We start from the raw sequence: 20,132 nt of genomic DNA, 5'->3' as shown, positions 1-20,132 counted from the left end.
CGCCCAAAAGCTAAAACTAAAAAAAAGTGATGTTGATGGAACTGATTAAAACGGAGGGATTTTCCAAACGCTATGACAAACCGTTGCAGCTATGAAACTGCTGCTGAAAACAAACTGATACCGAATAATTTGCTACAAACTTCCCTTAATGCGAACATGTTGCCACTTTTCTTTCATATTATCTATAAAAACAGCAATAATTTTCTGGATTGTGACGCTATGATTGCAGCGAGGGACTTTTCTGACTGATGCAACGTCGACACATTGTGAGGTAAGGACTAGCTTCACGCTTAAAAGCTCTTGGTATGCTTCTTCAGAACAGTCAGATCGCCTTGGAAACTCCCTCCTCCTACATGCCCATCACACATCAGATCGAAGGAGTGCTGTGTCCAGCAATTTCAGTAACTTTCAAAACCAAATCTGATGTTCAGATTCATCACTTCACATAAAAAAATGCCCATTTGTATGGAAGTGAAACTTCCATACAAATGGGCATTCCATACAAACTGCACCAATCTTAACAAATGTATTACTTTGAAAGCCTACATGTGCACACCAAGATCTTTATTTCTATATTTAAACAAATACCAAAACTTGGAGCTATTAAATTAACCCAGATCCTCAAAATTATGACACTGTTATATGGAAAACATGGCAATTTGTTTAGTTAAACATAAAGAGTTTAATGCTTATGTACCTTTGAGGTTTTTCCAATATGCAACATAAGCCATAATGGAGTTTCTGGTATCATTTAAACCAAAAACCTTGATGGCACTGTTGTGTTGATTGGTTTCAGGGGAATAATTTGAACCGATTGGAAATACCCTGCAATATGTGTTCCCATGAGCATGCTACGGACAAAATATGGCCCCACTTATTAGAATATTGCTTCACAGTGCATTGAGAGGTCAGTATCTTGCTTTAAGACCTACATGCACACTGCAAACTCAATAGAAATCACAAGCACCATCCCAAATGAACTCATGTGAAAAATTCAGCCAGAGTCAGTACAACACTTTGTAAACCATGCAGATCTCTGCTGCTACATCCTGCGAAACCCTCAAAACAGTGTTTGCATCAGCAGGAATTCCTCAAATTGGAGAATTTTGTTAACTAGGAGTCAGTGTACAGTGAGAAAACAATACAGGACAGAAAACATCTCCATCTTAATTGAGGAATCCAACGACTAGGAAATGAACTGTGGGTAGTGCAGATGCATGAGATGTGACTGACAGATTCAAAAGCACAAACTCTTTTATAATACTCCCCCCAAAATTCAGCTTACTAATGTTTGACAAAGTGAACCACATCCTGGTGGGTTGATCAGTTTTGATTAAAACCTGACTGCGACAGTTACTGAAATTGATGAAGGTGGTTCTGTATTACCTGCGTCTGGGTTTGGACTTAGAGTGGCATACAGGGTTACAGTAAAGTACAAAGAGGTGTCACAATAAATTGAATAACTTTTAACATTAAATATTACTCAAACAGCTTTGCTTTCAAACCAGTAAGATATGTTGGATTGCCTGCAGGCGTGTGGACCTGCGATTTTTGCTGTGGTTGGAAAAATCTCGGCAGATGTAGAGGAACACACAGAAAATGTCGGGCTAATATGTATGAGGAAGGTTCCCCTTCTAGAACACAAGCCTGCTGTCACTTCATGGCCTACAGCGCTTCACTGTGGCCGCTAGGTGGTGTTGCACTAATTAGATAGAGGACACTGTGAAAAGCCATAATTTCTGCTCAGAATCGTCATGGGAAATGAACATGAACATATTGCAAAGATGTGTGAATGGTTGATGGTGAGAACTGACGTAGATGAGACCAAAGGAGACATGGTGAGAGTGTTTGATGCAGAAAGAACAGACAATTGCTGCAGGCGTCTGTCAGCAAGCAGATATGCACATCTTTTTTTTTTTTGTTTCGTTGTTTTTTTTTACAAATCTCCAGATGTTTCAAAGGCCTAAGCCACAGGTCTTTATGTCTGTTTGGTGTTTATGTCACTTTAGGCCAGCGTTCCAGTCACTTCCACTCTGTTCGACACCAACCTTGACACTAACTTTGAAAGTTCCTGTACTCGTCTGACACTTTGAGGGGCTGGTCACTGTCCTTCTCTACGTTCTGCAGTTTGTCTGTAGCAAAACCAGAGACTGTTCCAGCCCGTCATCGTTATCCTGGACAGACAGTAAATGTGTCAATGAGGGCAGTGTGGGAAGGTGTTGGGAGACACTGTGGCAACCATGATAATGTGTGAGGTCTTCAGTGGGTGTAATAACCATAATAGTCTGCATCGCTGTTGCTGTCTTTTTCACAGACCTCTCCACTGCGCGGGGGTGGGGAGTTTTCAGTGCTGGACGTATATGGCGACACCCTCCTCTTCTTGTTTTCACCCACACCTCCCTCAAACAGGCTAGAGTCGCCTGAGTCCGCTGATTTCACAGAAGGTGGTTCGAGCCAAGGCTCCTCTTGCACTACGCCCACAGTGTCTTTGGGCTTGTCCTGCAGCAAGGGCGGCTGAAAAGAGTCCAGGAGTGGAGGAGGGTGCAGCCTGGGGTTCCCAGGGGATGTCGAAGATGAGGAGGAGGAAGAGGAGGATGATATGGGTCTAAACCACCCAAGAGTGGGGCCGGATTTAGTGGGGTGACCGAGGTACTGTGGGGTGGGCCGGCTGGCGCTCCAACCTGCTGAGGCGGCTCCTGATACAGACACGCTTGTAGACGCAAAAGGATGATCTGAATAGTAGCTGAGAGCATGGTGAGCAGATGTCTGCAAGGGGAAGGGCTTGTAGAAACCATTTCCAGAGAAGTCCCCCTCATAGGAGGAAGTGAAGTCAAGCCGATTTGGGGCCACGCCTTGCTGAGGTGACAGGTACCAGCGGCTGTGGGGACCGGGGGTTGCGGATGGGTCTTTGTGCTGCTGGCCCATACCAATGTGCTCGCGGCCATAGAAGCGGCTCTGGGGCAGGGGGCTCATGTACTGTTCAGAGAGGTAGCCTTGGGCGTAGCAGCTCCCTGGCAGCAGCTGCTGGCCCTCTGTAGGGGAGGGGGTGAGGCGATCAGAGTCGGGAGGAGCGTACAGCCTAGGCAGGAGGGAGGAGGAGGAGGGGAAGAGAAGCGAGTGTGAGAAGAAGAGGAAAAAAAGAAGGTGTTATTTCCTGCCCAAACCTCAAACAACTATCAAACATCTCACAGCCCCTCACACCCTTTCACTGCAGCATGCTCAGCAGCAGCAAGTAATTGCATCTTTTCCAATATTAAAAGGCTGACACGAGCACTCAGGACATTCAAGTGCCAGCAGTGACCCAGTCTCATTATTAATGCTGAGAGAACGCAGGGTTCACACTGAGAACAGAAGAGGATTTGCTTTTTGTAAATACAGACATTTTTGAAATTACTTACGTGTCATAATTGTCACGGAAACCTTTAGCGAACGGGTTATGGTCTATTTTCAGCTGAGTGATCTGTGTAGGGAATAAGAGGAGGGCAATGAGAGAACGTAGGCAAAGGAAAAAAGAGAAGGAGTGAGTAACCACATTGAAGAAACAAGAGCGCAGAAAGAGAACTAACCGACTAATAATTAATGAGGCTACACTGCAGTTTTATCTCTTATTGGAAAGATTTCATCTTAAAAACCGCAAAGGGGAGGAACACAAATGTAAAATTGGGAGAGTATATCTTGCATGGAGTAACTGTTCCACAGTTTATTTGAACAGCCGTAAAAAATACACCGCACACAAGAGAGATGTGAGCTACGGTGCTCAGGTCAGCCGAGGTGAAGCGACTCTTGAAGGTTGCAGAAATGTAAGTTGGTGTGTCTGCATTTTTGATGCATGCATGCATAAATCAGTAAAACATGTCGCTGACATGAATCATTGATCTCTCAACATCATTAAAGCTGTGCAATCGAAGTTATAAGAGGTGTTTTTGTGGGCCAGTTGTGGAAGGTTGTTGCCAAATACAATACAATAAATATGCAAACATGGTAGAATAGCATGTCAGTGGTCTGCAACACAGGCTGCGGTTCACACCTTAAAACATATTTTTAAAGCATACAAATCTCATCTTCATCTTTGTGTCTGAGGTGACTTACATCTGCATTTTGATAAGCAGTAACAGCGATGAACTGAGTCTCCGGGAAGATGAACGTCTGAGCTTTAGAAGAGAGGAAGGGGTCCTCCGTGCCATCCTCCTTTACCTGCACGATGTGAAGACGAGGCTGGTATTTATGGAGGGACTGGAGAACTATCATCTGGAGAAAGGGAGATGTAATATTATGGTCATTTGGCTGCTAAAGATTAAGAGCAGGAAACAAAGATACCTTTATTTTACCGATAAGCGAGAAAAATAAAGGCAGGAAATGAGCAGGCAGAAATTGAGTGTTTGCAGATGGTTTCCATCGCGACACTCATAATGTGGTTAATGTTTTCATATATCAAGAATACGAAAGGAAATGATTAAAGTAGTGTAAAATATAAGCAGAAGGTGACAGTTATTGCATTCATCGATATGTTTCAGCCACTCACTGACCACGCGAGCGTATTCACAGACAGATTTGTAGATAGAAAGCAAATTAGAGGCAAAAGCACGGTACCTGTGCCACATTGTTGGTGCTTCCCTTGTTGTTGGTGAGCTTGAGCTTGCTAAACGACACCTCTTGTCTCATCCAGTGAGCTCCTGTGTTGGGAGAGTCGGGGTGCATGTACATCCTGTTCCCTGCAATCACCGAAGCACATGGCGAGCAGCGCATGTAGTTATGAATAAGGGCTGCACGCTTTGTTTTATTTATTTATTTTCACAGTTTTGGCTTCAAGCTATCACAAAAACAAGAGAACAGGAATATCGTGCTGCAGCGAGTTTTGCTTTGATTCTCACTTTTTCTCTTCTGCACCATTTCCTTTACAGCTGTGTTTTATTCAGCTGTTTTTTTTTTGTTTTTTTAAAGCTCTCAGTAATGAACAGACTAACTGTGATTAGATTTCTTCCCATAACTCAGCAGCTTTTCCATGAATCCTCCACCTGTTAACCCAGACGGTCAATGCGCTGAGACCAAGCAGTTTCAAAATGTAACCTGCCACTAACACTATGACTAAAACAGGTGCATCATGACACGCTTCATTTCTGTAGCGTCGAATTTGGTAAATTTTGAAATGAGACTTTTTAGGACAGTTTCAGTAATATCAGTGTTTTCTGAGTCATTTTTAAAATGCTGCTATTCACTTTCTGTTTTGCTGATTAGGCAGAGGGAAACAACATTTTGCTGGAGCCCCTCAGGTGTAAATTTACAAAAAACAACTTTGGCTTAAGGACTTAAAATCTTCTCTGATCTAAAGTCAATTTTATAGAGATTTACATGAATTCAAGTTGAATTTGATGCGATTAAAAATTATATTTTCTGCAAATCATCAGCAAGCACTATAAAATATTTATGGCACAAAAGTTAATGGATATTAATAATAAGTTACTGTCTGTAGGCCACTTCAGTTGAATACAAGGGAAGATGAAAAACGTCTTAAAACGCCACTTTTCCATCAGGTATTTCCCCTGCAAACTGGGATGGCTCTGTTTTCCTTCCTTTAATATTTTTATATATTCCTAGAGCAGCCAAGATTTCTCACAACATTACCACAACGACCTGCTAACCTTATTTTTGCACACCACATAAGGGTAATATTAAATCTAATTGAGTGAAGTTGTTTCACCACAAATTCCACAACTGTAGCACATCAGCAGTCACCTTTCCACAACACCTGGCATATGTGTGACAGCACCTTGCAGTTTCTCTCATTTATATATTTGTGGTTTGTCTATCATCAATCACACATAAAATGAAATCTCGGTTAACTTGCTATTGTTATGCTTAGTTTTTTCTTTTTTTTTCTGAAGTGTGAACAGGAGGAAATACTGAATGAAAGGTTGTGGAGAGAATAGGGCGTAGAAATGTAAATGTAACGTGTTAAATAATTACTTCTATGCTTGATGTTGAACACGTCTTTACAAGAAAAGACGAGAGAAGTGGCTGAAATGAACTCTGATGTATAACGAGATACTTGGGGAGAAGCACGATTGGAGGTACATCTGGTGAGTAATTCAGACACTCTTGGATGCCACGGAAGATCAAAGCGGGACCCGGAGAGCTTTGATAGGTGCTGGAGAAACTGTGAGTGCAATTGTTAGTCATATTCAAAGTGATCAAATTACTGGACATGTTTTTAGTGGGTTTAAAGAGGGGTTAAAGATGGCATAATATTCCTAAAGATTTTATTGTCGTACTTTGTAGATGGAGGCTGACTAAAAAAAATACTCCAAATTTCCAAAGTACAAATTTTCCGCGTCTTAAAAATGTTTGAGTGTATTTTTCTGGTAAGTAAATTGGTTTTTAGGATTCGTCTCGGCTCAACAAAAATGCATTCCTGTTTAAGTCAGTTATTATAGCTCCTTAAACCAAGGAACATCAGGCAATCTTTGAAAAAATTGCAAAACATGTTGTGAAGCTGCTGACTGAAAACCTCTCAGACCAAGTGTGCATCTTAATGCACGTTTTGGTTTCCCTACTGTATGCATCTAGGTTTGCTACAATACTGCTAAATAAACCACTTCCTCAGGCTCTTCCAGGCAGCACACTGAGTGAAGTCTCCTGCTTGACTGACCCAAGTTTATTTTCGATGGCGGGTTTAAATCATAAACTTCGCATTAGAATCTAGTGTAGGAAGCCCCAGGAAGATTGTGGGTTTGAGCTGTTTACCGGCTACTGGTGGTAAATGCACGATGAGAAGAAAATAGCTATTTTCAATGAGAAGTAGACATTTTTTTTTCACAGGTGGAAGAGCTGTTCTTACGTATTAGGAGTACTAGTAAAACTCGTGAATCCAAAATTGCAATATTTGTCGTCCAGAATAGCCGGTTTCATTATATTACATGCATTTATGTATGTATCAGTGCAAATGCTAATCCAACTACGTTCCTTTGATATAATGCAACAGTTTATTTTAAGGTTTTAACTATAGTGGAGTTAATATAAAGCATTTTAAGTGAAATCGGTCAAGTAAAGTACAATTACTTTGGTGGTGTACGTCATCCCTTTTATATCCTTTTGCATTTTTACATCTGCTATATATAAAAGTTATAATCTTAGTCGCTTATCGTTTTTATCAGTGTGTTCAAAGTCTTTTTCAATAGACGCTGCAGCACTCTTTTTTTCTTCTTTTTTTAGTATTTGTGAATGTAAATGTAGTTGTTTGATCAGCGTACCAAATCTTGGTTTCTAACAGTCATAAAGGCAGCCCCAGGGTTTTACATTCTGTGCTATAGTTTCAGTGTACCTGGCATGTTCCCTTCTGCCTTCCCACACTGGACCCACTTGCCGCCCTGGTATCTCCAGTGGTGCTGATCAGCTAGAACGACGTCCACATAGACGTTATAGTGGGCAGTAGGATCCAGAACACTGATATTGAAGCTCAGAAAGGGGAACATCCTCCTGGAGAGACATAAGAGAAATTTATTTGTTAAAAAAACAACCCAAAAACGTTGTTTATACCTTTGTTCACATATTGTAGAGGTTTATGGATCAACTACGCCCACGTCCAAGGTGCACAGAGAAGCAGATAAAATCTCGAGAGGTTATGACTTTTTTTGTTATCACGATTATTCTGATGACAGTTACAAAATGCATCAAAGTGCTGACAGATCTCAATGTTAAACACATCTATCTATAATTGAAAATGTCTATCCAGCAAACATATCTGTCTTCAAAGTTAACAGAAAACAGCCATGTGAGGCTGCTGCCCCTGAGTTTTTAAAATAATGTGCATGTGAGTAGCGACTGAAACCCATATTACACTTTATCCATATTAGCCCTGCACATGGTTAGTGTGTTGAAAAAACAGGAGATGAGTTTTTATTCCGTATAAAAGGTTTATGTTATATTTCCAAATATTAAAACTTAGACTCCAGTAACTTGGATCACTATTCAAAATCAGCTTTATTGGTGTAGACCATTAGTTCATCCTCTGTCTAAAACAAGCCACTTTGGCTCCTCTTGCTTTAAGTCAGCTTTCTTCTCACAAACCGGAGATTTGAACAGCAGGTGGACATACAGAGCTGAGAGTGGAAAGTAGACCCTGATGTCTGTTGATTACATGCATATACACTGACATCATTGCATGAAACTTTATGTAACAGAATAATAATGGATTGCATTTATATAGCGCTTTTCAAGGCACCCAAAGCGCTTTACAATGCCACTATTCATTCACTCTCACATTCATACACTGGTGGAGGCAAGCTACAGTTGTAGCCACAGCTGCCCTGGGGCAGACTGACAGAAGCGAGGCTGCCATATCGCGCCATCGGCCCCTCTGGCCAAGACCAGTAGGCAAGTAGGGTAAAGTGTCTTGCCCAGGGACACAACGACCAGGACAGAGAGCCCTGGGATCGAACCGGCGACCTTCCGGTTACAGATGCGATTCCCAACCCCCTGAGCCACGGTACAAACAGTACAAAATAAGTTCAGCTGTCAGAAACAACTGACATTTCTCTCTTTTGAATCACACAGCCTCTAAAAATTATGGATTCCATTAAAATAATCTGTTGTTGAAAACTGAACTATTGTAAATTTTCTCAACAGTGCATGTACGTAAGCTGTTGAGATGATTCATGTTTGGCCTTTCAAACTGTAATCCTCGGTTTCCTAAGCAGCTAAAGGAGTCATGAGAGGTGGAGAGGACAGCTGACACTTGAGCTCAATATTTAATGCTGCTTTTAATAAAAGATGCCCCAGAAGATGCTCTTGATTGCTGGAGCTTTGCATGTTCAACTCGTTTTGATCACTTCAGTGAGACGAGGTAACTGGGATGACCCGGGAACGGAGAGGGAGAAGCTGGGTTAAATTAAAATTAAAGAGACACACACAAACATATAAGAAATGGACTCTGAACACACAACGGCAGATAAACCCTGCTGACATTCACGTGTGCGCCAAATATCCGGAGTGCATGTCGACGCGAAACACTTACTGTAGTGATTCAGAATTACTAACCCTACTGAGTTGTAGTTCACACTTTACATTATAGCGCAACATGTAACACACAAATGTTAGTCATTCTCTGGGGGAAATCCACTTAAGGGAAATTAGTTGGACAATCATGTCCTTTAATATTCATTTTCCCAAATGACTGATAGGTGAGAAAAAGTTTGATGGAGATTTAATCGACAAGGCTTTTATTAAACTGATTTTTTCCCCCACCTAGTTTCATATTATTTCCTGGTTAAGTTAGACATCAACACGGCTTCGTGAGCTTTAGGAAAAGACCCCTTTCACAGCCACGTTAGAGGCCTGTCCTCTGCTTTGTGGCTTGTAATAATAGTTTACTTGATGAGGTGCTAAAGGTAGACTATAGATAGCAAAGATGTGCTGCTTGCAATGTTTTTGTGAGCAAATGTTCTCAAGCAGAAAAAGTATTTCCTTGAGATTTAACTGAGAATGTCCTTTAATATTATGAGACTGAAGAAATGCTCAAACTAAATGGTGATATTAGCTGTACGCGGCAAGCATCTGAAATGACTCATGTAGGTGTTTCTAAAATGCCATCTAGCAAATGACTGACTGACATCATATTAGCGTGCAAACTCAGAAGAGGTGGCATGAAAACTTTAAAGAAGCCTGGAGTTTGAATCTCATCTCGATTTACTAATTACTATTACGGATTTATTTGGTTAGGTTTAGGAAAAGCTTGTGGTTTGGGTTAACATGAAAATAAAGATGTGAATAACAGTTTGCAAAAACCTAATCTTTCTTAGAGGAAGACAGTCTAGCGATATGTAAATTTTAGGAAAGATGGCATTAACACATTGCAGAACTCCGTAGGATGTGGCCACTCGTGACCTTGAGCTTCTCTATAAAACCAAATCATTACTGAGAAATTTCAGACTGAACCACAGAGTCCTTCAAGAGACTGAAATTGACGTTTCTGGAGATATAATGACTAAAAATTTGCCTCACAACTCACCTTCCCCTAAAGATCACTGCATGCAAAAAATGATCTCATTTGTTTTATCATTACAGAAACTCAGTGATTTAAAGGAAGACCTGAGCTTTTCCTGATAATGCCACCAAATCTCATGTTCATTCATTTCTGTCTCTTTATTGCCGTGGCATGCTTATAAATACCCCTGCGATGAACTCTGGGTCCATATGAGGTCACCAGAGTGTAGCTGGTGTAAATAAAGGCATTGTGTTTGACACCAGCTAAAAGCTCCTCAGGCTATGGAGCATTTGTAATGACTGACATTCAGCTCCCGCTGCCCACCCCTGCCACTTAGATTTGTTCGGTATTAAAAGTGCACAAGTGGTTTTAAACCTACAAATGTAAATAGAATAAAAACATGCCTTTGTCTATTTTTCTTCAAATAATAGATTTGGCTAAAAAAGAGCTGAAAGTGTGTAAAAGTATAGATGGTTATAATGAGTTCTATGAAAAGCATGTCGTAGTCACTTTAAGAGGGCAAAGTGCGCACAAAAACAGAAAAAATAGCTCTTCGAGAAACACCCTTTACTTTCTTGTCTAAAACATTTTGATGTGGGTGGAAAAGATAGATAAGGTCTCATGTCTATTTGATCACCGCACACTGCGCAAACTGCGCGCACACACACACACACACGTTAGAAATGAAAGTTAGACATATAGCCTAAATATAATTCAGTCAGTTAAAGTTTGTGCCGAGAACATGATACTACATGTTGGCAGCATCGTTTTGGTAAACTACAAAACCTGTTATCTCTTCTCGATCGAAACTGACCTCATCTAAAATCAGCTGGGTGATTTAGGGGTGCAAAAACAAGACAGGTGTGTAACGAGACAATGAGTAAGAGGCTACTGTTAGCGACGGCCCGAGGGCCCGTCCGTGCTGATGAGGATTTCATGTGTGTAGCCTGAATCTGCGTACATCGTTTGTACGGGAAATTAAGAGATGCATAAAGTTACTTTTACATTTGTCACATGGTATTACGATGGGGCACTTTACTTTGTGTTTAAACTGTATAATATACAAAATGAGCAACAGTGCTAGAAATAACTGTAAATAACTAAAAGCTGTGATACTGTGGTTCACTAAGCATAACTGACAGCTGAGCATAATCGTTAAGAATAAATCGATTATTCAAAACTTTTAAAAAATTATTCAGCCAGTTTTGAATAATCGATTCACTCTTAATGATTGTTACAATTATGCTTAGTGAACCACAGTATGACATCCATTTATCCCAACTACTGACTTACTGTTCTAACCAGTAGTTCACTGCTGTTAGGAAATAGCCCAATCTATTAATAAAAAATAGACAGTTCTATCTACCAGTATTTACACGGTGCATATATTATGTTTAAAATAAGAGCAAGTGTGTGAGACCAAAAAGATCCATATTATTTGTGGTAAAAAAAAAAGTGACTTTCTTTCTGCAGACTTTTATTAATAACTTTATCGAGCTTTATTTTAAGTGTTTATCATTTTTAATCTGTTTTCCATACCGTTACTGAACATTTGTAGCTGTTAGCCATATTCTTATCTAGCGGTATCAACTATTTGTTAAATTTCTTGTTACAATGAATTAAATTACTTTAATTAAACTGTAATTTCTACTGTTTCTTTTCAGATTAGTGTGGTTCAGATTTCCAATTACCCCCCTGGCAATTGCAGAAGCACCCCCTGGGCTACTCGAGCTCCCGGTTTAGGTTCACTGGCTTATGGGAATGCTCTGCAGAGAGAAAGCACAGATGCTGTGATGTTTCACATTATGCATTTATTGCTCATTAGACCTCTCAAAAGGCTGAGCTGCAACATACAGCCACTGGCTGTGAGCACAGCTGCAGCTCCAAATCAGCTTTGGCAGTGGTCAATGAGCAAACTGGTACACCAGCTCCTCTGGTTATCTTTCTGACTGTAAGGCTACAGACTTGCAACTGAGCAGCCACAGCTGAGGGTATGCAGACTGGCTGTGGCCACAGCCAACGGCAGTGTGTGTATCATAATACAGCTCAGCATTTCTTTATGAATCAGAGGAAACGCAAAAGTTATTTTCGGGTAGTGCAAAAGAAGTCTTGAATAAATTCCTGATGTGACCCTTAGGGGGCTCTGTACTGCTCACATATGTACCCATATTGTTTAATAACAATGCTGAAGGGTTAAAATTACTACAAAAATCGTGGTAATTCGCATTTGCATTGATTTGTAGACTAAAGGTACTTTACTTTAAATTTGGATATATAAATGCAAGCTTTGTGTCCAGTTTTCAAAAACACATCTCTATTGATTATAAAAAGAACGGCAAAAGCTGGACTTTTCCTTAATTCATGTAAAGAAAAAGTTCAGATGATCAAATGTTTTCCAGTTTGTCTCTTTGACTGCTGGCTCTTTAAGACGGCAGCACATACACACGCCCTCCTTGCTCACTAGTAAGACAAAACCCTACGCTGAACCGTCCCAGTTGGGGTTTTCTGGCTACAAGGCAAGTCCAGTTTAACAATCAATCATAGTTCTCGGTGAAACACAATCGTGGCAGCAGCTCTTTAGTGGCTCGCAAAGAACAGGTGAAAGGGCTCTTCTTCCGCAGCAGTATTTAATACAAGCGAAAACAGAAACTTGGCTGTTGAGCTCATGAATGGATTGATCCACCTACACTGAGTGAGAGTAATCTAGAAAGAAGTAGAATTGTTATAATTTTTTTTTTACCCCATTCATATTATCAGTTTACTTATAGTAGAGCCTTTTATAGGAAATCAGAACTTGAGAAGGGGAGAAACCAAAGAAAACACAACACAGAGGGGTATTTGCATGTGTGGGAGGCTCTTTGTGTTCAAAGTTCACTCAGAGACGCTGAAAAGCACTACATACATACATGATAGTGTGCAGTTATTTTCAGTGTGGTGGCGTTGTGGTAATTAAGGGCATGGTAGCTGTCATGTCTAGAGTGTCACACAAACATGATTTTACTTTTACATGGCAGATACAGTCACAAGGAAAGCACCTCTGTCTGTTGCAGTTTGGAAAATGATGATACACAGACACATGAAGTCGCTTTAACACAATAGGAAATCACAATTTCAGTTACCCAGCTACCAGACAGGCTAACTAATAAACCTGCCAGCGTGCCACTGAATTATAGAAACAGTAACGGCAAATGTCTATTTCTGAGCACGCCGTGTACGAACATGAAGAGTCATAACTGTAGTCGTTTTTAAGGCAAAATACCATAGAAGAAGATGAGTGTGGTGAACCAGTCACCAATATAGAGACAGTGACATTTAAAAGAAAAAAAAAATCAAAATAAACTGTGTGGATGTTGGAGAGCGAGGAATGGGAGGGCACGGGAGGGGAAACTGTGGGGGGGAAACGGAGGTTGGAGAAAGGGAAAAGGAAAGAGCAGAGGGTGGAGTGAAGAGAGGGAAGGAGGGAGAGGAGAGGAGAGGAGAGGAGAGGTGGGGTGGGGAAGGGTGGGGGTTTTGTCCTGGGGATGCGAGGCAGAAGCTTGAGCGGAGAAGAGGAACTGGGTATTCACCAGGGAGAAGACTTTTCCACATGAGCGCACCCGCTGATTCATCTGGACAGGAGTTCAGGTCCAGTTTTTGTCACCGCGCGTACGCTTGATCATCTGTGACGAAAACATGCCAGTCTACAGCTGCTGCCGGACACAAGGACTCTTTAGCACATGGACACCCTTGTTTGTGTATTGACTTATGGCAGAGGAATTCAGCCACTATAAGTGCTGAAATGTCCATTTTGGGGGGTAGTAGTCAGGGGTAGTCACCTGATACTGTGGACTTCATGCTTCAGACCTCATAAAGGATAATGCTGCTGTTAATCTGGATTTTTATCATAAACAAAGCCTTCGGACAGACTAAAAGCAGTTGTAGTTTAGTCTGCTTTCCAACACATCCAGCTTCTTGTCTATCAAACACGACACAAGGCCATTAGTTTCTACAGTGAGGAATTAGGAACAAATTTCAGGAGCACATTAATTCCCATTTGTTGGGGTTGGTGTACTGGTGTGTGCTTGTTTATGCTTGGGCCTCGCTAATGTTTCTTTCAGTAGCTTTTGGACAATCAAACAGTCTGGTAAAGATCCTATCAGCCACAACATTATAACCACACACTGTACAGAGAAGATAAATGTAGACACGCCCTAGCACATCCAGCTTTATCATCTATTTCACTCTAAAAGGGGCCACACTTTAAAAAAGAACATAACACTGCATTAGCGATTAAAAGTGATAAAATTAAAGGAACATTTTCGCTGAGGTCAGAGGTCAAATGAGTAGTAAAGTCATTTTTTAAAAGACCTCGGTATGAACGAACTGAGTAGCCCCCTGTTGGCCATTACAAGAAATGCAAGTTTGCCGTGTTTTGACATTAGCTTAACTTCTCAGATCCAGAATGTATAATTAAAAACACATGTTTGGAGATCAGTCGATGCTCCGGGTTCGGTGTTGTCTTCCTCGTGCCATTCCTGAGGAGTTTTTGGATTATCCTGCAGAGGGAGGCTGCAGCCATCAGGGAGCATCTGCGATAACGTTTAGGTGTGCGGTATGTGTCATTATGCCAAGTAGCAAAGTAGCATCGCGATGAATAGTGATACTGACTTCACCTATCAGTGGTTGTAATGTTGTGGCTGATCAATGTATATATTAGTATTTATCAGTATACAGTCCATTTATAACAGTGGAATCAAATCATTGTTAACAATGAACTTGCCAGCAATAGAAAACAAATAGGGAAGTAGATACAGTTTATATTTCTTTATCTAATTAGTTCCACAACCAGTCAGCAGCCTATCTTCATGTTCAATTAGTAACAGTATTTTTTAATCAAACTTTTTGGGAACCAAATATAGAGCTATAAAGTTAAAAAAATATATCAAGTGTGTCAGTAATAAGCCTAAGGCTCCAAATGCGGTGGACATTACTCACTTTGAAGAGGAGCTTAATTACACGGTATGAGGAAGTACTTGTATAGCTGTCTAAAATATTGGCACTAGATGTTTCTGCGAAAAGCTACATAGGCACACATAAACAGCTGAACAGGAAGTGACAGGTCATACTGTCAAAACCTTGAAATAGTCCCACTTCTGCTTTCAGAGAGAGAGAGAGAGAATGCGAGCAAAAACGAATACATACGACTTCCAAACATTCACCAAAAAGGCAGCTCGCGATGCAATTCTTAAATATGTTTTTCTGATATGTTAATTTCAGCATTAACTTCTTTAAATTTCTAGAGCAAGCTGCCCTTCTAAAGACACCCACTCTTATTTCCTTGGTGATGTGAAGTGATAATTTCCACAACATGAGAAGCCTACTTTGGAAATAAAGCTGGTTATTACCTAAATCATTTGATGAATTCATAGAAAAACAGCATTTTCACCAATGGGCTGCAGTATATTAGAAGAATAAAAACCACATTTCATTTTCATTGTGTGTTAATAAAAAAGCACCAGAACGGTTTATTAAGAACAGATACAGGAACCTAAAACTCATCATACGCGGCGATTACCGTTTCTGAGCGCTCATTCTACTCAAAACACAGCAGCACCATCTATTCTTGGGAACAAAATAAATCAAAGGATTGTTTCCTCTCAAAAAACTACAGGATGTCAGACTGATACAGTTTACAGTTTGCAGTCAGTGGAGCAGAGAGGGCAGATGAGCATGATTCCTCCGAGTCTGAACTTTAGTTTTACATTATTTCCCTAAAAGGTGTTTTTACGCTGAGAACTTAGTCAGTACTTTCTCCTTCCTAGAACACACACTGCATGGCCGAGCAAGACTTTCTTTGTAAGTTATGTGCTGTAATTAAAGCGAATTATTTCCTCTTTGAAAACTACCAGAGGATCGTTCAATTAGAGGCACATTTCGAGGTGATTTCCTACAAATTCAAACGCGGCCTAACCCTTTTAACAAAAAATGAAGCTGCTTTCTACTGCAGTTTCCCAAAAAAAGTCCCCACGAATGCATGTACTTCTTGGAAACAGCTGCAGGGAAAAGTTTGCCTTTTTGACTCATATCTGCACCAAGAGTACCACAGGTGTAGGATCCCTGGTCAAACAAATGAATAAGGAAGAAAGCTTCACTTTCTCTTTTCAAATTTAGTCATTTGATTTCTTTTAAATCACAAAATATCCCCTTTTTCCCATTTTCTACCACAATTTGTTCGACCCCTTGGATCATCGCGGTAACACGGTTGCGCTGACACAAACTTCGTCTTAGCCGAGGACAGCCTGTGCCATGGTATCAGCTAGTGAGGTGAATCTGAATTTAGCTCATGAGAAGTGCAGATGAATTCGCCCCCACCCTTCGCTACAGGCCGAGAAAATGTGTCTAGATTTCAAAGCCCAGGTGTGCTACATGAGCTTCTGAGAGATCTGTCAGGCTGTACACCCACCGTCTAGTGGAGGCTGAAGAAAGCAGAAAAAAAAGAGAACCTAGTCTTTTACTTCCTGAACATCAAAGGTGCCTCACCTCCTCAGTGTGGCCATCTAAAGCTTCAGTAATGTTTGACCCTTCACTTCATTTCTCTAGAGTTTCTTTCACCCTTTCGCCTACTGATACCGAGGTTTTGATTAACATTGCAGACCCCCGGACTCCTCTCTTAAAATCACACCAAAATTATTGTGGAAGCCTGAAACCAAGATGAAAATTTTAAGAAGGATATTGCCTCTGATATTGAAAGTTTTTTCTTCTTTTTTAGTGTTTCTCTGCTCACCTTCTTCAAAATCTTGTAGGATTTTTTCTTTTTTTATGTTACGAAAAAGTGTGAGTGTCAGAAACAGGGGTAAAGATAAAAGACAGAACATTTTCATCGCCAGGATTTCACATTTTCACAATATGAGGTTTGTGGTTTTTGCACAACAAGAAAATTTGCTTTTTGTCACATGTGGAAGGATAACACCTCTGCACTCACCGACCCTATTATTATTGCGGGTAGTCTTTGACTTTTTCTTTGCTCTGAGGGAAGCTGAAATTAGCTGGAGCAAAATAAAAGTGTACTGCATGCATTTTAATTACGTGACCTGATATATGATGCTACTTACCACAGTGAGTTTGTCTACAGAGGAAACTGCCAGGAATTGCTACGTCAAATAATAGAAGATGCACGCACACACACACACACACACACACTCGCACACACACACACACACACACACACACACACACGCACACACACACGCACACACACTTGGATAAAAACGTAATAAAATACTACATTTTTAACACTAAAATCCCCAAATCATTGGCTAATTCTGCAAAACCTGTGCACACCATAAAATGAATTACAAGGCATTGAAGGGAATTTCTAAAACGATCCATTTGTGAACCATGTGAACAGTTAAATGTGCAATTTGTGATCAGGTTTAGCAGATAAAAGGCAAGAAAGTATATCAAAAGTCTATCTAAAAGGAGCATTTCTTACCCCCAAAACCGTAAGTGTACTGCACTCAGAATAACTTTCAGTAGTAAACCAGAAGGCAAAGAAGCCATGCAGGTCAAAGGGGAATATTTTGCAAGAACATAAGCTGCACCTACCAAACTGAAATTCATCTGTTTCAAAAAACCACAAAACGCCACATGCAACAACAACAACACCACACACACAACCTTAGATATATAGATTAAAATGGCTTGAGTAAACTTTGTGAATTTTTACTCAAGCCATTTTAATACAAAAATTTTGAGTTTCAGCCGACAAACCGAGTGAAGCCACTGGAAATATCAGTGTCATATTATGTGACAGCGCAATTGTTTCCCGTGCACAGATCCGAGCCATGAGAAACCTATGGCCTGAAACCTTGTGTCAAACACAAGTGTCGCATATTAGTGAATTAATCCTCATCGACGTGACTGCATCTTAATGCTCGGTGACCTATCAAGAGAGGCCCGGCAGCGCCGTCTCTTCCCCTCTCAGGCCATGAGCTGTGTGCGCTGCAGAGAGCTGCCTGCGCGAGCCCACATGTTTTTTTAATCACAATTTCGATATCGTCATTTTTTTAAAGCTTCCCACTTAAGAGTATCGCTATGAGGGTTGTTTTTGACTCTTGTTTTAGATTTCTTCCTCGCTGTCTGCACGAACAAGAATTTGATTAGCTCCCAAATTGAGTTTTGTAACGTCGATTATTGCCAATGACGGATGGTCAAAAAGATGACGTAACTTTTTTTTTTTTTTTTTTTTTTAAAGATTACCGCTTTCTCTGATGGTTCGAAAAACTGTAAAATTTCCTTTTTGGCAGCTGAAGAGGTGCTGATATAAAGTGAAGGCACCCAAGAGACTTTATAGGTCAAAGAACAGCTCAGCCTGCAGCTGAGACTCCACTTTGCAGTTTGTTTGCCTCTTCAACAACTTTTTAATTCGGTTGTAATTCCTTGCATAGTAACAAACCTTTGAGATGCCTCTCAGTAAAATGACATAGTGGCCTTCTGTGCGTACCCTAATAAATTTCAAATTTAAAACTCAATTCTTTAGAAACTGTCGTACTTTCACATCCTTTAAGTAGGCAACAGCTCGGATGAGGCAAATTTTGCGCAAAACTTTGCACCTTTCGATCATTATCCCAGAAAAACTCCCAACAACCACGTCACCTGAGCAGAGACGTGTTGGTGATGCCTGCACAGTCTGCAGAGCTGGAAGACGACCGCCATTCAACTCTCGGAAACAGAAAAATAAAACTGGTTTTAGACGTGAATTGAAGTGCGCTCTTGTGGCGTAGCGGAGGCTGCTCATGGTAAAGATAAGACAGGTGAGTGAGTAAATTAGAAAGTGTAAAAACCAAAGGGCAGCGGTGTGAAATTCACGCTTTCTATGACCCCCTCTTTGCTCCATTAAATGTGCTAATCGACAGCGGAGGAAACAATGTGTAGTTTTTCTGTTTTTCTGTGAGACTCACCTCCCCTGCTTGGTGATTATCATCTCGGTTTGGAACTTGTGGAACTTGGCCCACAGCGGGTAGTTATTGAGCAGAGCCTGAGTCTTCCCGCACACCTGTAGCCCAGGTAAAGGGTAGAGAGGCTGCCGCTGGAACCCGTGCTGAAAGCTCGCTGGGTAATTCTCCGGAGAAGGGGAGTACACGTCTTTACCGCCCGTGGGAAACCCGTCTCCTGCCGTCGGGATGTAAGCCTGCCCGGCTCCGCTTCTCGGCGGAGAGCGCACGCTGCCGTACGGGCAGCTGCTGAGGGTCTGTGCGTAAAACCTGCCGGGTTGCGCTCCGTATCCTCCTACCGCCTGGTCCGAGTGGTAGGACAGCGGCAGCGCGTCCTGCCCGCTCTGAACAGAGTCCGAGTAGTAAAACCTCGCGTCCTGAATCCCCATTTTGAACTCGGCTAGATCCTTGCCGCCGCGGTGGAAGTGACTGCTGATGTCGGCGTTCTTTCCGAAAGTTTGCGTTTCAGTCCCATTCAACATGCTGAGGTAGAGGTTGCCACCTATGCCGCCCATTTGCAGCCCCGCTCCCAGGCTGTGTCAAATGTCATAAGTTTGCGCTCCGTTTGAGTAAAAACATGTACGATGATAATCATAAAAACCAAGACCAAAAAACAACAAAGTCACTTGCCCTCACCTACGACTCAAAACGCACCGACATGAATTTTTAACTCGGTGTCTCCGCCGCTCAGAGGTTCAGATATAAAAACATCCCTCACGCCTCATTAGTCTGTTCATCGATAAACTTTTATTATTGCCAGAGTTGGTGTTTGTCTTTTTTGACGTGTGGAGTCGCTAGCAGTAACTCAAACACATGCTCGCTTTTCTAACCTATGATATATACATTTTATAGGTGGTCATATTTTGGAGGTGTGTCAGAGGCAGGGGAGGGCGCGATAGGCTCCAGATATGAAAGAGAACATCCCCTCAGTAGAGACACGAGATTACACCCACACACACAGACACGCACGCAGAGACCTTTGGGGAAAAAGAGGAGTAGAGTGTAGTCTTCTGCTTTAAAATTAAAATATGGACACAGCAGAAATGTTTTAGAAGTGACAGCAAATAAAAAATTTATGTTATAATTTTAATTGTCTCTGATGCTATTTTGCGCCTTTTGGTTCATTTGCGCACATTAAAACCTGCTGTCATGATTTTGTTTAAGAGAAAATAGGTAATAAT

The 20,132-nt window shown here is 41.2% G+C and overlaps 1 protein-coding gene across 1 annotated transcript; it reads right to left on the bottom strand.

Moving 5' to 3' along the window:
• Positions 1–772: 772 nt before the first annotated feature.
• tbx21 (T-box transcription factor 21) lies at positions 773–19,746 on the bottom strand. The gene is made up of 6 exons (XM_085361028.1): positions 18,919–19,746; positions 7,319–7,473; positions 4,591–4,712; positions 4,090–4,248; positions 3,399–3,460; positions 773–3,079 (listed from the first exon to the last, which is right to left on the bottom strand). Exons 1-6 carry the CDS (start codon positions 19,464–19,466, stop codon positions 2,260–2,262), a joined length of 1,866 nt encoding a protein of 621 aa, XP_085217154.1. The 5' UTR covers positions 19,467–19,746; the 3' UTR covers positions 773–2,259.
• Positions 19,747–20,132: the final 386 nt, after the last annotated feature.

Source organism: Diplotaxodon limnothrissa, linkage group LG8 (genome assembly GCF_057381915.1).
Source record: "Diplotaxodon limnothrissa isolate DT_005_m linkage group LG8, D_limnothrissa_male_GT1.1, whole genome shotgun sequence".
NCBI lineage: Eukaryota > Metazoa > Chordata > Actinopteri > Cichliformes > Cichlidae > Diplotaxodon > Diplotaxodon limnothrissa.
Note: the sequence above shows the minus strand (reverse complement) of the source record. Positions and strands in the feature narration are given on the sequence as shown.

What these genes read in the sequence shown, in the direction of transcription:
- tbx21 (XM_085361028.1), bottom strand. Translation starts at nt 19,466, where the DNA reads ATGGGCGGCATAGGTGGCAACCTCTACCTCAGCATGTTGAATGGGACT. An exon ending in ATAATCACCAAGCAGGGGAG is followed by an intron (nt 7,474 to 18,918) that starts GTGAGTCTCACA and finishes ATGTCTCTCCAG; the next exon opens with GAGGATGTTCCCCTTTCTGA. An exon ending in TTCCGTGACAATTATGACAC is followed by an intron (nt 3,080 to 3,398) that starts GTAAGTAATTTC and finishes CCTCCTGCCTAG; the next exon opens with GCTGTACGCTCCTCCCGACT.